This window comes from Mus musculus, chromosome 1 (genome assembly GCF_000001635.26).
Source record: "Mus musculus strain C57BL/6J chromosome 1, GRCm38.p6 C57BL/6J".
NCBI lineage: Eukaryota > Metazoa > Chordata > Mammalia > Rodentia > Muridae > Mus > Mus musculus.
The window spans coordinates 177065391-177086585 of NC_000067.6; the positions used below are offsets into that span (position 1 = coordinate 177065391).

A 21195-nucleotide genomic window follows, 5' to 3' on the forward strand; every position below is an offset into this window, starting at 1 on the left:
GTTTGTTATGGGGAGACTCCTATTAAGAAGCTGAATTCTACCATTTCAAGGTCTAAGAGTAACCAATCTAAATATAATCACTTGGTTAATTTGTACTTAGTGTACCTGTGAGAACATGTTGAAGCCAGAGACTGACTGATACTGGGATTTCTACCTCAATCACTTCTCCAACCTACTTTATGAGACATCACTGAACTTAAACCTTGCCATTTGGGTTAAACTGCCGGCCAGAAACCCCCCAGGGCCCACTTGTCTTCACTGTGAGTGCTAGATGTACAGACATCTGTGACCACCCTTGGATTTTATGTGTTACTGAAGTCAGAACTCAAGTTCTCTTGCTTGCACAGCAAGCACTTTATCCATAGAGCTAGCTTCCAGTTCTATATTTATATTTTGAGGCAGAGTCTCACTACATTGCCTAGGGCAGCCTCACATCTGTGATTATACTTCAGTGTTCTATAGTGAGAGTTTTGGTTTCTGTAGGAGGAACTTAGCCAAGTAGCCCAGCTGCAATGCACTACTGCTACTTCCTCCCTTAGCCAACCTAGAATCTGCCTGCATGGCCAGAGACCACTGAAGCTGGATCAGGCAATGGAGTGAGCCAATGAGAAAAAGACAGCATCACATCTGGCTACCTGAGAGCCAATGAGATGCTGGGAGTGGGGCAGGCCTACAGAGGTCTACATCCCCTTTCCACTCTATCCTTTCCCTCCTATGTAATGCTGAGTGTTGGAAGAGATCAGGGTGGGATAAGGATTAGGAAGGAGACAGAGATATAAGAACCTAATAAAAAACAAATATGCTGACTGTTTCAAGTGGGTGGGAAGACAGGTGGACTGCCACTTCAAGCTTCCCTATCCTAACCCCAGAACTAGCTGCCTATGTCCTGAGATGGAACTGGGTGTCAGACTTAAACTGGGCAAGTGCCTGTCACTGAGCTGTGTTCCCAGCCCTAGAATTTACATTTTAAAGAAGATGCTATAATAAGAATCTGTTTTTGAAAATATGCCATGATCAGAATCCTTAACAAAGTCAACCTTACTCATGACTGTATCATGAGAATTACGATTTGCTTACAGGATCTCCTGAAGGGAGCAGTAAACTATAGTATATAAACCAAATCTAAACCACTGACTGCTTCTTAAGTAAAGATTTGTAGACATAAGCCACACATATTGGCTTACATAATGACTAGGGCTGCCTTTACCTTTCAATGGCAGAGCAGTATGGTTCCAATAAATACCTCGACAGGCAGAACAGACTAAAGTGTTTATCACGTGGCCTTTCAGGGGATTCTGGCTCTCCTAAGGGGTACTCACAAGAGCTCAGAGATGGCCAGGCTTCTTTTACCAATACAACCAATACTGGGTTCTGACAAACGAAAAACTAAGCAAACTACCAAGTTTATAGATAAATAATTGAGGAAAACGATCCCATCAAAAAGGTAACACTACAATGAAAATAGATATTTTCCTCCCAATAACCTTGTTATTGAAGCTTTTCCATAAACATTTTATAATGTTTGCAAATAATAATGAGCTTGCATTTCTCATATAATAATGACTCCATTTCTATAATTAGGGCATTTACAGAAAAAAAACTACTCTTGGTAAATTTGTGTTACATAGTCAAGAGAACTTTTATATAGCAAAAACCACAATCATTAAAAAGCCACTTACGTATAAGTGAGTGAAATTTCAGACCAACTACAGCAAACAACATTCCTAAGTACTTGTCTCAAAACTGTGTAACTTTGTAATTACTTCGTTTGTCCCTACAGTCTCTGCAAAAAACCAATTTTCATTACTTTTTTTTTTTACCTTGAGATCACGGTACACAATCTTTCCAGAATGTAGATAGTCCAAAGCAGAGACAATTTCTGCACCATAGAAACGTGTGCGGTCCTCAGAGAACACTCGCTCTCTCGACAAATGGAAAAACAGCTGCAGGGTAAACAGCAGGGACAGGATTGTAATAATTACTGATTTAGTGGGGGAAATTAACACAAACATAAAACACCTCTCATCACCATATTGTGATGATAGATAGTGTACTCTCAGTGGACACTGAGCACTCTAAGACAGCAGCTGGCTTATCTTTTGCAGGTTTCCAAGGGGAAACTGCGAGCTGTTAAATCAGCGTTTTAATCAATATACCAATCTTGTTTAAGGCATTCTGCTTGCTACCCATTTAACCTTCAGGTACCAGAGGAAAAAGTATGCATCATTAGATTGCATTTCCTTCTAAGTATACTGTTGTTCCACTCTTACAAGGAATATATATTGACATTATCAAAATAAATTAATACAAGCACAGATTGGTGTTTTTATTTAAGTTATATTTGATTTCAAGGAAAAATATGTATGGACTTACTCAAACTCAATTATATAAGCTAGTCATAGTCTAAATTGTTATTTTCCATATTTCTAGAAATGCTTTCAAAGTTTGAAATAACACTTGCTGAAATAAGAATTTTCAAGACTTTAAAGTTTTATGTTTACAGTGCTAAAACTGGGCTAAGAGGCCTCCATCACCCCTGATATGGTTTGTAAAGTATAATCCTTTTATTTTCATTTTTAACTGTAATCTGTGATCTTGTAGGTATAAACCCATTCATTTCCTAATTGATTAAAGGTATGCCAATAGTCAAAAAATATCTATTGGGCTCTTACTGTCACCACAAACTCAATTCTAGCTTTATGAAACTCTAAGTCCTATCACTCAGTAATTAACATCTATATCTTATTTCTCAGCAGAGGGAACAGTTCAGAGTGACAGTGTTGGCCTAACATTTGCAAGGCCCTGTGTTCCATTCCCAGTACCACAAAAAGCTAAACAAACAACACTAAGCAAATCATAAAAACATCTAATTTCTTAGAACAACAGGCATCAAGAAACCAGTCTGAGGATCTGTAACTGATAGTCAATCTTTGTTGAACTAATATACATTAGGAAATCTGCCAAATTGCTAATCTAAAATAGCTCCATCCTATATAAATATAAGCACAACAAGTTTGATTTTTGTGTTTGTACAATACATATTTAATACAATTAAGAGATTAAAATATGAATTATAATAAAATATATGTGCTCATAAAGTCAAATTATGTAGTGCTGGTGATAAACATCAGTATATAGTTTACAAAATTCAAAGGATTTCTGTAGAAATGAAGGACAAATACCAAATGGAGGAAAAGAAGTAATGTGGCAAGAATGAAAGGCTGTTTAGTCCCGAAAAAACTACTAAGATGTCACAATGGGCACGCAAAACACACCTGGGATTAAGAAAACTCAATCAGAAAAAATACGCCTTCAACTGTAAGGTCAGAATATAGATATTTCCATAAAGATCACTAACTCATAATGAACTGCTAAGAGTTATGCCTTACCAAGGCTTGTTCAACATAAAACAGTGATGCTGAGTAACCTAGAATTATCATGCCTTCACTCCTTCTTCCTACACCTATCTCTACTTAAATCACTTTTAAGACAACTCTGTGATCACTGAGTCAAGTAAAGACAGGGAAGAATTTTGATATTGCTAAATCTTACTAAAAAAAAAATTACTTATATTAGTAGCAAACAATTTGGGAGACATATATAAACTACGATGCTCCCTACTTTGTTACCATGTTTTGTCAAATCTGGGACACCATGCTGAGATGGCATTGATGTTTTATTTCTGAAGAACAGATAATCAAAAAAAATTATGAAAAATATGGTATCTGCCAAGCTGAGTCTAACATGCCAATGGTGTTGACGGCTGCTATGGTCACAATGTTGCTGCAATAGTCCTTTAAGTCTTTAGGTTTCTTTAGAAAAAAAAAAATCAATTCTACCACTGGCTATCTACTGACAAAAGAGATATAGAGGCTCTCTAAATTAATATAATGTATTCAGGATTCTAGGTCTTTATATAGATGATACAGCTACAGTTTGTCTGCCAGCCAGCTTCCATAAAAATATCAGCTCAAGTTTTATAATTAAGAGGAAGAACTCTGTATTTTAGAACTCATTGCCATATGATGTCTACTTTTGCTTCTTTATGGAATTCACTCGTGTAAAGACAAGCAGTGATCTACAATTGCAAAATCCAATGGTCTATTTATAATTTATTCCCCGTCTTGTTTTAGAGGTTAGTACACTGCCTTTATTCTCTTTCTTGGCTGTGGTTTAACAGCTTTCTTCACCAATGCCCTAACTTTCTAGATTATCATTGTCTACCCTGCTGTTAAACCAACATGTTGATCTAATATTCATTAATGACCATCAATTAATAGAAAGTAACTGTAGTGCACTAGGACAAGAAAAAAGAGCGATATAATAACTCTTTCTTTTTAAAAACATTATTTTATTTATTTACATTCCAAATGTTGTCCCCTTCCTGATCTCCCCTCTACAAGCCCCCTATCCTATGCCCCCTCCTCTTTACCTCTAGGAAGGTGCTCCCCCATCCTGCCTCAGCCCTCTAGTATCCATCTTCGCTGGGGCAACACGCATACTCCCTTATTTACAGCTCTACCTATGGGCTCTTCTCTAAACTCAGTAACTACCTATAACCTTCCATGTAGCAATCAAACCTCAACAAAATGACAGAAAGCAGACATAATCCCCACTGTTAAGGAATTCTACCTTAATGAGGAAGATGCATGTATATTCACAGAAACAGCCGGCAGTAATATATTTTGTGATATGGTTATTAACAACACATTGGTACATAGGATGTTTAGGGATATGCCACAGATAAAGTTCACCTAAATTGTGAAAGATAGGACTTTTCACCAAAGGAAAACTCAAGAGAAATAAAAGGTTACTACTTAGAATGTATCCATCTTTGTATTTCTTTGTAACCTAGCACAGCACCATACACAGTAAGGGAAAATTAATCATTTGTAGAAAGCAGTCATTTTTTATGGTGCATACCCACTATATAGAACAATGGCTTTGCACTGTGATTTTTTTATAGTTACGTGTGCTTTTGATCATTCCCAACCATCCTCATCTTCCCTCGCATTCCTGGATCTCCTTGTTATTCTCCAATTTCCCTTTACAAAATCCACAAGTTCCCACAAAATACAAATATTAGCAGAGAACATGGAGTTATGTGGCTAAAGAATAATATACATTTAGAATGAAGGAAAGACAGAGAAAAGGAGGGACAGAGGGAAGGATGGAGGGGAGGGAGGGAGGGAGGGAAAAGAAAAGAGGAGAAAAGAGAGAAGAGAGATGAGATGGGATGGGATGGGATGGGATGGGATGGGATGGGATGGGATGGGATGGGATGGGATGGGATGAAGGGAGAGATGGAGAGAGGCCCAGCTTATTTATGATGTTAATGATGTTGTCTACCTTGGTATAGCTGGATTCTATTATGTAGATAAGGAGTGTTAAAAATTTTGCACACAAAAAGATCATACTCTTAAAACTATTATTAGATAGACAAGTAAGTAATAAAAGAATCTGAAGATATGCTCAGGTAAATAATTTCTAAAATTCCACAAAAGTTACTCATCACCTATTAGTACTGCCTACTATAGAAACTTTCAGACATGAAAGGAAAAGCACTAACCCACAGGACATGACACTGTGCTGAGACATGGCAAGTACTATAAAAGGCTTTGGAAGAATGTGTGTGTTTGGGAACACCAGAAGGTATGTTGGATCTCGACGAGTGCTTCTGAGGGCCAACAGCTAAGGAGACCATAAGCACCCTTCAGAAGAATCAGTACTCCAGAGGAATTTGGACCAAGGGAGAGATCAATGATGTTGAGGTTTTCTTGTGGCTGGCTGAGTAGATGTTGCTGAAAACAATATAGAGGAAAAAAATTGGTGATAGGGACACAGGAGCAATGGTATTAAAAAATCTATCCAATGAAGTTGGAGCACAAGATTCCCAAATCAGAAAAAGACACAGGCATTAGAGCATGGGAGGCACTTAAAACTAAAGTGGATTAAAAAAAAAAAGACCTTTTCCACATCCTGCTATAAGACTACAAATATTGCTCTTGTCCTTGCTCTTCTTGTATTTGGGCTGTCATGTTTGCGAAAGTCTTGGGAGTAGCTTCTGGTGTGTCTAGGAGACATCATCTCACAGCAAACTCCCTCGTCTTTTGGCTCTTACAGTCTTTGTGCTCCTTTTGCAATGTTCAAACCTACACAAAGAACGATAGGCAACTCGGAAGGCTGAGAACAGGAGAAACAGTCATTCCCAGGAAAGAGCACACCAGGGTCAGCCTGAAAACACACACACAAGCAGCATCGTGCAGACTGAGCAGGTGGTGCTTACATAGTTGTGTGTGTGTGTGTGTGTGTGTGTGTGTGTGTGTGTGTGTGTGTGGAACAACAATTAATTAAAAAGAGGTCATGAATTTTTTCAACAGCAAGGAGGCTTGGAAAGAGAAAACAGAAAAGGGAAATGAGGAAAAGGCTAATTATCTCAAAAAGCATTATATATAATATATGTATACACACACGTATCTATATCTATAATAAACATGACTATGAACACCAAACAAAGAGACAATATTAAAAGAGACAAGAAAAAAATCTAACCTATATAAAATAATGTCTTAGGAAAAGCTGTAAAAGCCAGGAAAACATGAAAACATCATTTCAAGCTGTGGCAGTAAACGACTACTAGCTAGTTTCATTGGTTGGTTGGAGTTTTGTTGCTGTTGTTTTTGTAGTTTTGTGTCTTAACACAAGTTAGGTTAATCTGGGAATAGGGAACATCAGATGAAAAACTGCCTCCACTAGATTGGCCTATAGGTAGAAAAATTTGGGGGGAACATTTTCCTGATTAATTATTGATGTGGAAGAACCCAGCCACACTTTAGCAAATGATCTTAGATTGTATAAGAATATAGGCTGACCAGGCCATCGAAAGCAAGGCAGTAATCAACACCCCTCCACAGCCTGTGTTTCAATTCCTGCCGCCAAGTTCCTGACCTGACTTCATGCCCTGACTTCCCCAACAATAATTACAACTTCCAAGTTAAATAACTCTTTCATCTCTCTGATGGTTTTGGTCATGCAGCTTATCACAGCAATATAATTCAAACTACTACAACTACCAATGAAGATTAATATAGTAATGTCTGTTTTACTTAATGAAAATTAAAGATATTCCAAAAATATACAAAGTGAAATAATTAACAACTGATAAGCCAGCATTTTCATGATATGTAAAGGGGAACGTACACAGAAAAGAAGAAAAGTAACAAATATATATTTTTAAATTATGGCAAATATCTCTCAATCATTATGTTAAATGTTAGTGGTCTTAAATGTCCAATCAAAAGAGGCAGACAAGCAGGCTAGATTATAAAGCAAGAGCCAACTGCTGGATGTCTTCAAGAAAGACATTTCAATAAAAGTAAAACAAATACTAAAAGTGTATGAATGTTAAAAAACAAATAAACAAAGAGAAAACAAAACAAAAACCACCAATGGATACCAAGTTAATTGAAACAGGGGCAAGCAAGAGCAACTATACTTCTAACAATGTAGATTCAGGTTCAACTTAGTCTTAAGAGATATAAGGAGTTACTGCACAATAATAAAAAGAGACCTCATGGACATGATCAATTTCACAAAGCAAATAGTACTGGGTATTAAAGCTAGGTCCAAATGTTGCAAAAGTAAGAAATGCAGACATCCTTTTTAAACCTACCTCCACAAAAAAAAAAAAAAAAAAAAAAGGAAGCAAGAAACTTCACACTTAAAAAGATATTATCTGTATGATATTCCAATCAACTGCTGTGAAACACATGTTTTTGGCTAGCCATAAAAACTTCTAGAAAATAGGTAACATTTCCCCCCCCCCCCCAAAGCTCCAGCCCAAAACAATTTACTTCCAAATTCTATCACATTTTCCAGAGACAACAGTAATATTCTTGAAAGGTTCTACAAAATAGAAAAGGAATGCTAACAAAATCCATCTGGTAAACCAGCGTTACCTTCATCAAAAATACAAAATAGAATAGAAAAACACAGAAAGTTATATGCCATCCCTAATGAATAAAGATGCAAAAGTGCTTAATAAAGTATTTGAAAACATATTAAAGAAATTCTACATTATGATGAAGCAGGTTTTATTCCAGATATTCAAGGATAGTTCAACATATCCAAATCAATAAATAAAAAGTGATACATAAGTTCAAGTTCAAGATATGCAAAGAATATTAAAAGATGCATAAAGAGAAGAAAAAGTGGAAATCACACAATCATTTCAACACAGGCAGAAAAAGCTTTGACAAAGTTCAATATCCCATTATGATGTGAATCCTGGAGAAATTAGGAATAAAGTATAATACCATCACATAAAAAGGCAATTCAAAACAAATGTATATGCAACTGTACATCAAATGTGCAAGAATTATAATATTTCCTTTAAAATAAAGAATAAGACTGTCTATTCACTATTCTCATATTTATGTAGTCTTTGATTTCTCACCTAGAGCAATAAGGCAGTACAAATAAATAACAGATATGAGCAGAAAAGAACACTATTTATCTGTTTCTAGACTATACTTACAAAACTATAAAACCCAATTAAAATACTCTTAAGTCTGATAAATACTTCGAGCGGGATCCAAATCAACAAACAAAAATCACTAGCTTTCTAATACACAAGTAACAAAAATGTTGACCAGAAAATAATGTCATTCTCAAAAGCCAAAACAAGAACATTTCCTAGGAATAATAAATCCAGACAGGAAGTAAACATTTGTACAATGAAAACTTTAAAAAGCTGAATAAATTAAAGACATTAGAAGAGAATAAACAGAATTTGTGAATAAACAGAATTAATATTTTAAATGGCTATATTACCCAAGCTATGCTATGTACAATATCTAATAACTCCAAACTAAAAAGAACTCTGATGTATATCTTACAGCTAGCTACAAACACTGAGAAACATGATTGCAATGGAATAACTCAAGCATCATAAAGAATTGTAAAATTATTTTAGTACATAAAAGATACAAAATAATACAAAAGATTATGTACTGTTTTGGGATCATGGTTTTAAATATTTACCTATTATTTTTGTCATCTTCCTGTTTTTTTGTTTTTGTTTTTTTTTTCAGTGTGTGAGAGTGTGTGTGCACGTGCTCGTGTTTGTGCATAGTCCTATTTGAAGTTTCTTAGTAGGATCACTCTGGGGTAAGCAACTGTTAACAAGTCTAGTTTCCATGAAATTGCCAATCAGCACTGTAGCCCCCTGCACAGAAATCATGACAATTGAGAGCTGCCTGGTCACTGCTCATAGTTCTAAGCAGCTCACTGTATTAGACAATGAGACATGTCTTCTCTTAACTTTAACTGCAGTCCTACGATAATTTACAAAACTAGCCTTGAAATACTATAAAATTATATCATAAAATGGAATATAAAATAAAGCTCATTTTGCCTTGAACTTTAGATGTTAATATGATTATTATAATGTAGTTTTCTTGGCTTGAGAATTTTAAAAAAAGACTTGAGTGAAAGCAATAGAATTCTGAAATAACCTACATAAAGCTTAATAACTCAGATTTCTGGTAATAAAGATATTTATAGAACCACAAATTTAGTAAAATATCAAGTTTTAAAAGCACCCCCATGAATCTGAAATACTTTTAACTTAAAAATCACCCAAATCACACCTCCACAAATTAGTAAGTAGAATTCAAATGCTGACTGCCTGCACTTCTGTCTTATGTGAATTTAAAATGAGATGATTTTAGTTCACGGAAGAGAAAATGCCAGCCAAATAATGAGAAATTTGAATAAGTAAGAGAGGATTTCAAGAATGACATGTAACTGAAAGTCATATGCAAAAACTAAAATGAATTTTATCAAAGACATTAATACAACTGTGTGCAGTACTAACAAACCTGAGTAGTCAATTCTAGACATGGTAGGCTACTTAGTACCTACAGAAGGAACAGTAAGAATGGGTCAGATTCACAGCATTCTACCATATCATGAAATCTTTCATGAAATTTGAGCCTGTGAGAGATCACAGAAGGTCAATTTGTACGTTTTAAAATGTATAGAGCTGAAGACAATTTGGCAAAAGGTTTAAGAGGAGACTTCTTCAACCAAATTTGAAATTATTTTAGTTTTCAGATATTACATTTCTGCAATACTTTTCCACTTCTTATTAAATTTAATATCACCTAAATTACTGATCATGACTTTAGCATATTAGTAACAATGTGATTTCTTACATTTTTAGACTTTACAAGTTAATTATATAGATCTTGATTTGTGGCCTGCACGGCATTCAATGATCATCTAAGTTTTGGCTATAGAGTTCTATTTCATCTCTATAATTCTCTTCCCTAGTCATCCTTCCATTTGCTTATTTCTAAATATAAAGTATAAAATATCTGCATGCAATCCACAACCTAAAAAAGAATACACAGGTGGAAAGCTTTTCTTCCACCCTGTACTGAGTCACAAAGCCCATTCTAAATTCCAGTAGACAATGAGAAATTCTCTAACAGAGAAAGGCATGTGCATGTGTTCATGATTTATATCTCTCTCAGCATAATAGTAACTAACATGCTTTGTACTCTCTCATCTTACAGCATTTTATATATTAAAGCAGACACTTACTGAATGTTCACTCAAGGTACCATACTTGTATAAAAATGTGTTTATCCATATACTATTTGGCCATATACTTTTATTTCATGGGATTATAATTACTGGAAAAAAATTGCTGAGTGCTTTCCTGTTGCTGGGATAAAAATGCCAACAAAAGCGACTAAAGATATAGAGGGTTTATTCTGGCTCACAGTTCAAGGTTAGAACCAGGCATGGTGGGGAAGTTACATGAGCCTGAAGCTGCTGGTCACACTACAACCACAGTTCCATGTCAAAGCTGATGAATGCTTCTAGTCACTCATGTTTTCAGGGACAGTGCTACTTATAGAGGGTATGTCTTGCCACCTCAGTTACCTTAGATAACTTCCACAGACATGTCCAGAAGCCCATCTCTCAAGATTCTACATCTCATCAAGTTGAGAACAGATTCCAAGAAAATGTGTATTTTAAATTCTGACAGGTACCAACATGGAAATTCCATTAATTTCATTTTCATCTCTATGGACAAATTTATAATCTTTAGGTGAATATCTCCCAAATCTGTTCTCCTTTACTATTCTAATTCAACACATAGTTCTTCAAAATGATAGTAAAAACTTCATAAAAATTAACACTATAGTCTTGCTCTGAAAAATTTTTTTCATAACTTGAGTATATCCAATAATTTCACATGATCAACAATAAGCTACGTGTGAATCTTTGCAATAGTCTTTTTTTACCCATATAAACAAACCAGCTCTTAAGATGTCAGTTCCACAGTGCCAAGCAATCCATCATCTTCATATCCATGAACATCTGACTGAAGCTCATCATTCTCTATGCTTAGGATATTCTTCTTCTAATGCTCAAGTTTTCTTTGTTTTGTGCTCATCCACTGGTTGCACACTATCATCTCTATTTGAACTGCCACTTTAAATTACTCAGTACACTAATAAAAGTGGACTCAAAAATCTATCTTTAATGAAGAATTGTCTTTTATTAATTTATTTTTATTTGAGGATTAGACATTCTAAATGTAATATGCTCACAATAGAAACAACATACTCCTTTGTAGCAGAGGCGATGTTTTAATACACTCAAAAAAAGCTGTACTACCTCTACATTCAAGATACAAATATCACATGAGTGAAGGAAATTTTAGATAACATAATTTCTAAATATCAGATACCTTTTTCAAAAATATTCAATATCAGTTATATATTTAGATTGGAAAATAAGAATATTTAAAAGTCTATGAAATTCAAGCTTCTACATTGTACATTTCAGAAAGTTAGATATTTAAAGTATTTCCGGTTGCTATTTCTATACATTACATTTCTATTTCACATTGATTTTGTTCAAAATAGGAAAAAGATAAAGGAAAAATACTAGAAGTGATTTAATTTCTATTCAAAGCTTTAAGATCTCTTAAATTTCTTCATTATCTTCTCCTTCACTACTAATATATACAAGGAAGGGCAAACAATGCATCAGCTAAAATATATCTATAGAAGACGGTTGGCTGAGTTCAAAATAGGTTCTAAAAAGTTTTTGTAAATTTAATTTTGTAATTCATTTTTTGCAGTCCATATTCCATTCCTTGCCCCTTCACACCCATCCTCCCAAGGGGAGGTCCCAAAGTCTATTACTGAGGCTATGGAGCCCTCACAAAAAGGGATCAATCATGTCTGCTTCGAAAGACCCAACAAGCAGCTGAAAGAGTCAGATGCAGTTATTTGCACCCAACCAATGGACAGAAGCAGCTGACGCCTGTTGTTGAATTAGGGAAGACTGAAGGAAGCTGAGGAGAAGGGAAATCCTGTAGGAGGACCAGTGGTCTTAATTAATCTGGACCCCCAAGATCTTGCAAACACTGGACCACCAAACAGACAGCATACACCAGCAGATATGAGCCCCCAACACACACACAGTAGAGGACTTCCGGGTCTGTGTTCATTCAGAGATGATGCACCTAACCCTCAAGAGACTGGAGGCCCCAGGGAGTTTAAAGGTCAGGTGGGGTGGGGGGAATCCACATGGAGATGGGGTGGGGTCGTGAAGAGGTATGGGATGTAAAAAAGTTTTACAAGGTTCACAGAAAACTTGTTTGAAAAGTTATCTGAAATATAATTAACTAATTTCAGAAATCATACTGTGGGAACTGGAGAAATGTTTTAATGTTTAAGAGAACTTGTTTTTACAGAACTCAAGTTCATTTCCCAGCACTCAAAGACTGCCTAAAAACATCTTTCACTCTAGTTCCAGAAGATTTGATGCCCTTTGCTGACCTTATTGGACAGCAAGCACACACATGCTACTCAGGCACACACGAAGGCAAAACACGCATACATAAAATAAATCTTAAAAAAAAAATTCAGAGCCGGGTAGTGGTGTTGCATGCCTGTAATCCCAGCACTTGGAAGGCAGAGGCAGGTGGATTTCTGAGTTCGAGGCCAGCCTGGTCTACAGAGTGAGTTCCAGGACAGCCAGGGGTACACAGAGAAACCCTGTCTCAAAAAATCAAACCAAAACAAACAAACAAACAAAAAATCAGTAAGTAAAGGGGATTATATTCCCTCTAAAAATCAAATTGTGATAAACCATGTTTATCTTTCAAAAGTAAAGTAAAATAGAGAATATGATTTGCTAATATATGATAAAAACACTCTATTAGCCATCTTTGTCTACTCAACAGGAAGAACTATGCAGACCTGCTGTGGAGCTGAGAAGTATCATAACGCACACTACATGTAATACTTTCATTGAAATAGTCCATGCAAATGCTGGATTGACTTCCTGACTCACCTCTCCGCCATTAACATATTCCATCACAAAACACAAACGGTCTTTTGTCTGGAAGGAATATTTCAAGGACTTGAAATGAAAAAGAAAGCAATGTTAATTATAATCCTATATTCTTAAAAGATTATATAATGGTACCAAAAATAAAACACTTAGAAACAGTTAACATAAATGATAAAATGAAACTGTTCCATATGATTACATTTACTTCATAGTAGGCTTTCTAAGAATATGATAAACAAAAGTATATTTGGTAGTTGTGATGAGCACTTTCAATATACTGCGTCACCTGAGACTGACTACCAGTACCCAGTGTGCTAGTTTTAATTTCTGCAATCTCTACAGGGAATTATAGTCAAAGTTCCTCAGGAGCATAGTTGCTCTTATTAACTATGTCTAAAATAGTTTCAGTGTTACTTTGTATATACTAAGGCTAAAACAGCAAGACTCAATGAGGTAGGCCCTAGTGTGTTTTCAAGTCTCAAGAAGATACTAAAATGTTCTTATTACCCTGTAAAATAGACATAAAGCACTTTAACAAAGACCAGGTATATACTGATGGTTCCGAAAATGTCTAGATAATCGTAGACTATTAATAAAGGATTCCAATCTTAAACTGTAGTTCTTTTTAATCTTAATATGCTTGGTACAAACAAGAAAAATAAACTTTATAATTACTATCTAGCACACAGATAACCAGACTGGATGGAAAATAGCCTGTCTGAAAACATTTCGCATACATTAAGTCACTGTTTATACTTTTTGTAATGATAAAAAGATAGAAGGACTTCTGCACTTAACAATTTTACATTCCTGTATTTCCATCATGAAAGTTCTTGTTTTTATGAAGTCTGTTCATTTAAAATTTTGACCTTCGAAACTGAAGCTGTGTGGCCATTCACTTTTTTCCTTTCAGATAATTCTGACACTGTAATTCAGGTAGCTCTAGGATTCACTAGAGAACCCAGGTTGGCCTCAAACATGCGGAGAGCCTCCTGTCACAGACTCCTCAATACTGTAACACAATCATGAAACATTATGCCTGTACGGCATTATTAGCTGAACAATAAAAATAAACTTTAAATGTCTACCATTTTATTAATGAATTCCTTAAAATTCCAGAAATGGCCTTCTTGCACTGTGGACATATTTAAAGTCAGGGAGATACATGGGAGGAAAGAGAAAGATTTCTAAAAAGTTGTACATAGATAATAGGGGGATTATAAATACATATCATAAAGAATATACAACTCTCAACAGTTCAAAGAAACTGAACAGTCTGTCAGTTACAGTCTGTCAGTTACAGTCTGTCAGTTACAGTCTGCCATAAAAATGACAAGTAAATGTTACTTGAAACAGTCATTGTTTCATTCTATGCTAAAACCCCACTAAATTTAAAATGTCCTAATAGCAGTCCTCTAAGCACTTACTGTTAAAAATGGATGTCTGGTGTTCTTTAGTACTCTGCTTTCAGTAAGAGTGTGTGCCACTTCATCCTAAAAAGAAAAGACAAACTATAACTACATGTTGTAAGTACTAATAATACAAAAATTTCACCATTTTTCAGAAATCAGAGAACAGTGCTTACAGATAGAAAAGGGCATTAAAATACACTGGTACACCTCCTATGTTGCTTAGCTTCCCCTCCATCACTACACCCAAAAATCAAGTTACAAGTTTAGCTCTGAGCGGTAGAAGATATAAATTAAGTAACTCACTCATATTTGATCTAAGTTTATCAATAATGACATAAAATTAACAATGAAAAGTATTTAAAGTGCTAGAGAGATGGCTCCATGGTTAAGAGCAGTGACTGTTCTTCCAGAGGTCCTGAGTTCAATTCCCAATAGTCACCATGTGGCTTCCCTATCTGTAATGTCTTCTGGTGTGTCTGAAGACAGTGTAGTCACATACATAAAATAAATAAACTTAAAAAGAAGTATTTAAGATGGAAAATAATTAAGGCCTTTCCCCTTAAAACAAACAACTTATCATCTAACACTAAAGCACAATTTAGTTGGTATCTTCATAGTTATAATATATTTTATTCAGGGAGATATAAAGATACAATTTACTGATGGCCGTAAAATAAACTCTCCACAGTGAGTTATTTTAAGAGGAACCACAAAGCACACACGTTTGTTCTAAATTAAACATTTCAAAACAGAAAGCAAGAGTGTGCAAAAGCATGCCTTAAGCTGCTAGCTTCAAATGAGTTTTAAAATGTGAGTGCATCTCATTAAAAGAATGTATTTCCCTAATTTTACTCATAAATCTCATCTTGATTTGTAGAAAGTGAACTAGCTAAAAGGGATTTTCTTTTAACTTATAAAAATCTTGGAACATGTTTCAAACTTCAAAGGCCATCATCTTAAAGATGGAGGGAGGAAGATAATGGAATCTCTATTGTTTGTTTACCACAAATGCCTTGCTACATCAACAACACTGTTGGCAAATAAAAGTTAGGTCATTACCAAAGAGGTGGAGAATATAACATCAGTGCTTTGAATTGTATTTATTATCTTACAAAAATATTTGACTTTAGTTTATACCTAGAAGAAAAATGAGAAACAGATTTATCAAAGAAGCTAATATTCTAAGGCCATTTTGGCAAGCGGCTACCAACTGATTATGAACAAAAAGAAAAGTGAATTAACAATGTAGCATTTAATGCAAATTAAGCTAAGGATAAGCAAATCATTTCAGTCTTATTTTATAGAAGCCAAGTTTTACTGTTCAAACAATTTTAAAGTCATTGCTACAGTACACTGTTATGTCTCAGTCAATCATAATTAACACTTTAGTAAATAAAAGCAGAAATAACACAAAAACTTATAGATTTTATACCCATTAGTACATAGCATAACGGTTACCATACAACAAGTACTTAATGTTTGAACTGGATGTCATAAAGTCAAAAGCTCATTCTTTCAACCATTACTGCAACAACTATGCAGAATTATCTAGGTCTAATTTACACACTGGAGACAGGGCCTTGGATAAAGAAATAGAGAATTTCTCTGTTCTCATGGAACTTTCATTCTAATCAGTCAAACAGTGATCAGTATTAATGGACAAAGCCATATAGGTATTCGATAATAAGCATCATATAAAATATGAATTACATGAAATACATAATTAAGCAAGTGATAACATAGAACTAAACCAATTCATTTAAAAATTCCACACAGTGCACTTAAAAAATGTCCATGGCAGTTTCCCAACCCGAGCCAGATCAGTGGCTTGATACACTCCCATACCCTACAGCCTGTCTGCCTCTCAGGAGGTCCATAGAAACCAGCAACACAGGTGAAAGTCCCTCCTGCCCAAGCCAGCTGGGACATCCACAGAGCCCAGCTGACAAAGGACCTGTCTGCCCTGATAAGCTCCACCTTCTTTCTGGTCTTTCCCCACCCAGACCAGATCAGGAGCATGATACCCTCCCACACCCTACAATGTTTCTGACTCCCAGGAGGTCTGCAGTAATCAGAGACACAGGAGGTCTGCAGTAACCAGAGACACAGAAGGTCTGCCTTAACCAGGGTCATAGTCCTTCCAGTTTGTACCTCCATCTACAAATGGGTTAGATCCTGCCCCTGAAGCCCTGAGCCTCCTTGTCTCCCAGGAGGTTTGCCCTGACTAGGAACACAGGAGTTCTGCTCTAACCAGAGATACAGGAGGCCCCTCCTAACCAGAGACAGCACTGACTGCCTTCCAGAAGACTGGCTCTAACCCAGGTCACAGAGCTCTACCTGCCTCCAGAGGCCAGTTCCAGTCAGAGGCACCCAGGCCAGTCAACACCAGAGAGAACCATATGCAAGCTCAAGAAAATAAGTAACAGATCCAAATGCAATTTGCCATCATCAGAACCCAGTTCTCCTATCAGAGCATGTCCTGGATACCCTAACACATCTGAAAAACAAGATTCTAAACTAAAATCCCATCTCATGAAGATAAAAGAGGCCCTTAATATAAGTAACTCCGTTAAAGAAATACAGGAAAACACGGGCAATTAGAAGCCCTGAAAAAGGAAACAAATAAATCTTTTAAACAAATTAAAAATACAAAAAAGCAGGTGAAGGAACTGAACAAAAAGGCCTGAGACTTAAAACCGAAAGTATAAACAATAAAGAAAACACAGATAGAGGCAACTCTAGAGATGGAAAACCTAGGAAAAAGATCAGGAGATACAGATGCAAGCATTACCAACAAAAGTGTAAAAAGCTCCTAACGTCAAATACCAGGAAATTCAAGAAACAGTGAGAAGATCAAATCTAAGAATAATAGGAATAGAAGAGGGGCAAGAGTCCCAGCTCAAATGGCCAGAAAGCATCTTCAACAAAATCATAGAAGTTCCCTAACCTAAATAAAGAGATGGCCATAAATATTCAAGAAGCCGAAACAGCAAATAAATTGGACAGAAAAGAAAATCTACTGTCACATAATAATCAAAACATTAAATGCACAGAGCAAAGAAAGAATATTAAAAGCTGGAAGGGAAAAAGGCCAAGTAAGATATGTAGGCAGATATATCAGAATTATACCAGGCTTTTCCACGGAGACTCTAAAAGCCAGAAGACCCTGGACAGAAGTCATTCAGACCAAAGAGAGCACAAATGGCAGCCCAGGCTACTATACTCAGCAAAACTCTCATTCACCATTGAATGAGAAACCAAGATATTCCATGAAAAAAAACCTAAATTTAAACAGTATCTCTCTAGTAATTCAGCCCTACAGAAGATACTGGAAAGAAAACTCCAACACAAGGAGGGCGACAGCAACCAAGAAATTAAACATCCTAAAGTAAACCCATAAGAAGAGAAATGCAGGCACACACACGTGCGCGCGAACACACACACACTACCATCTTCAGTAACAAAAATAACAATAACAGGAATGAACAATCATCTGTCTTTAATATTTCTCAACATTAATGGACTAAAAACTCCCCAATAAAAAGACACAGGCTAACAGACAGGATATGTAAACTAGATCCAGCATCTTGCTGCATAGCAAGAAACATACTTCAGTGGCAAAGACAGACACTACCTCATTGTAAACGGCTGGAAAAAAGTTTTTCAAACAAATGGTCCCAAGAAACAAGCAGCAGTTGCCATTCTAATATACAATAAAATAGACCTTTACCCAAAAAGAATCAAAACAGATGGGGAAGGACATTTCATATTCATCAAAGGAAAAAAATCCACCAAGAGGAAGTCTCAATTCTGAACATGCAAGGGAACCCATATTTGTAAAAGAAACTCTACTAAATCTTAAAACACATATTGAAACTCACACATTAATTGTGGGAGACTTCAACATACCACTCTCACCAATGGACAGGTCCTTGAAACAAAAATTAAACAAAGGCATGGAACCAAATGGATTTAACAAATATCTACAGAACACTTCACCCCAAAACAAGAGAATATGCATTCTTCTCAGCACCTCATGGAACTTTCTCCAAATTTTAGCATAAAATTGTACACAAAACAAGACTCAACAGATACAAGAAGATTGAAATAATCCCATTCATTCTATCAGATCGCCACAGACTAATGCTAGACTTCAACAACAGAAACAACAGAAAGCCCGCATAGTTATGCAAACTGAAATAAAAATCTGCTCAACAATAACTTAAGGAAGAAATAAAGAAAGAAATCAAAGACTTTTTAGAATTCAATAAAAATGAAGATTCAACATACCCAAACTTACGGGACACAATGAAAGTTGAGGAAAATTCACAGCACTGAGTACTTGCATAAAGATATTGGAGAGATTCCACACAGGCAACTTAGCAGCACCCACAAAAGCTGTATAACAGAAAGAAACAAACACACCCAAAAGGAATAGATGGAAAAAAAATAGTCAAACTCAGGGTGGAAAACATCCAGTTTTAAACAAAGAGAATGATCCAAAGAATCAACAAAACCAAGACCCAATTCTTTGAGAAAATAAACAAGATAGATAAACCCTTAGCCAATCTAACAACAAGGAACAGAGAGATTATGCAAATTAATAACAACAGAAATGAAAAGGGAGATATAACAACAGAAACTAAGGAAATTCAACAAATCATCAAAACCTACTACAAAAGCCTAAGCTCAACACAACTGGAAAATCTAGATGAAATGGATGAATCTCAAGATCAGGTAAACTATCTAAACAGTCTAATAACCCCTAAGGAAATAGGCATTAAAAAAAACCTCCCAACCAAAAAAAAAAAAAAAGCTCAGGAGCCAGATGGTTTTAGTGCAGAATTCTAGCAGACCTTCAAAGAAGAGCTAATACCAATACTCCTCAAACTACTCTATGAAATAGAAACAGAACAAACATTACCTAATTCATTCTATGAAGCCACAGTTATCAGTTATTCTGATACATAAACCATGCAAATACGCCGAAAGAGAAAGAGACCTTCAGGTCAATTTCACTTATGAATATTGATGCAAAAATACTCAATAAAATTCTTGCAAACTGAGTCCAAGAACACATCAAACTATCATTCACCACAGCCAAGTAGGCTTCATCCCAGGGATACAAGATTGATACAATATATGAAAATTCATTAACATAATCAACTATATAAACAAACTCCAAGAAAAAAAATCACATGATCATCTCATTAGATGCTGAAAAAAAAGTCATTGACAAAACATTACACCCCTTCATGTTAAAAGTCTTGGAGAGATCAGGAATTCATGGCACATACACATAACTAAACATAATAAAAGTATTATATAGCAAACCAACAGCCCACATCAAATTAAAGGGAGACAAACTAGAAGAAATCACACTAAAATTGGGTACAAGACAAAGTTGCCCACTCTCAAACCATCTATTCAATGCAGTACTTGAAGTTCTGCTAGAGCAATTAAAACACAAAAGGAGATCAAACAGATACAAATTGGAAAGGAAGAAGTCAAAACGTCACTATTTGAATGGTATGATAGTATACATAAGCAACCCCACAAAATTCCACCAGAGAACTGCTACAGCTGACAAAGTGGCAGGATATAAATTTAACTCAAACAAATCAGTAGCCTTCCTTTATACAAATAATAAACAGGCTGAGAAATAAATTAGAGAAACAACACCCTTCAACAATAGTCACAAACAGTATAAAATATCTTACCAAACAAGTGAAAGATCTGTATGACAAGAACTTCAAATTCCTGAAGAAAGAAATTAAAAAGACCTCAGTAGATGGAAAGTTCTCCCATGATCATGGATTGGTATGACTAACATAGTAAAAATGGCCATCTTACCAAAAAGCAATCCACAGATTCAATATAATACCCATCAAAATTCCAACACAATTCTTCACAGACATGGAAAGAGCAATTTTCAACTTCATATGGGAAAACAAAAAAATACAGGATCGTGAAACAATTCTCAACAATAAAAGATATGCTGGGGGGAATCTCCGTCCCTGATGTAAAGCTGTTCTACAGAGCAACAGTGATAAAGACTGCATGGTATTGGTACAGAGAAAGACAGGTCAACCAATGGAATAGAATCGAAGATTCAGAAATAAACCCACACACCTACGGATACTTGATCTTTGACAAAGAAGCCAAAAACATACAGTGGAAAAAAGAAAGCATCTTCAATAAATGGTGCTGGTCTAAGTGGCTGTCTTTATATAGAAGAATGAAAATAGATCCATATTTATGGCCTTCCACAAAGTATAAGTGGATCAAGGACCTCAACATAAAGCCAGATACACTGAAACTAACAGAAGAGAAAGTGGAAAAGAGCCTGGGACTCTTTGGCACAGAACGAAGTTTCCTATGCAGAATACCAATGGCTCAG

The 21195-nt window shown here is 35.6% G+C and overlaps 1 protein-coding gene across 7 annotated transcripts in view; it reads right to left on the reverse strand.

The window, feature by feature from the left end:
* Positions 1 to 21195, reverse strand: part of Akt3 (thymoma viral proto-oncogene 3) — a 241706-nt gene that overhangs the window by 45315 nt on the left and 175196 nt on the right. For 6 of the 7 annotated variants that reach the window (XM_006496818.4, XM_030253917.1, XM_030253910.1 and 3 more), the window contains 3 exons: positions 14811 to 14876; positions 13384 to 13452; positions 1821 to 1943 (listed from right to left, as the gene is read on the reverse strand). In XM_006496818.4, the coding sequence (XP_006496881.1) occupies positions 1821 to 1943; positions 13384 to 13452; positions 14811 to 14876 (258 nt within the window). Of the gene's footprint in view, positions 1 to 1820; positions 1944 to 5569; positions 13339 to 13383; positions 13453 to 14810; positions 14877 to 21195 lie in introns of those variants that run through there. The other variant, XM_006496821.4, reaches the window with a different exon arrangement.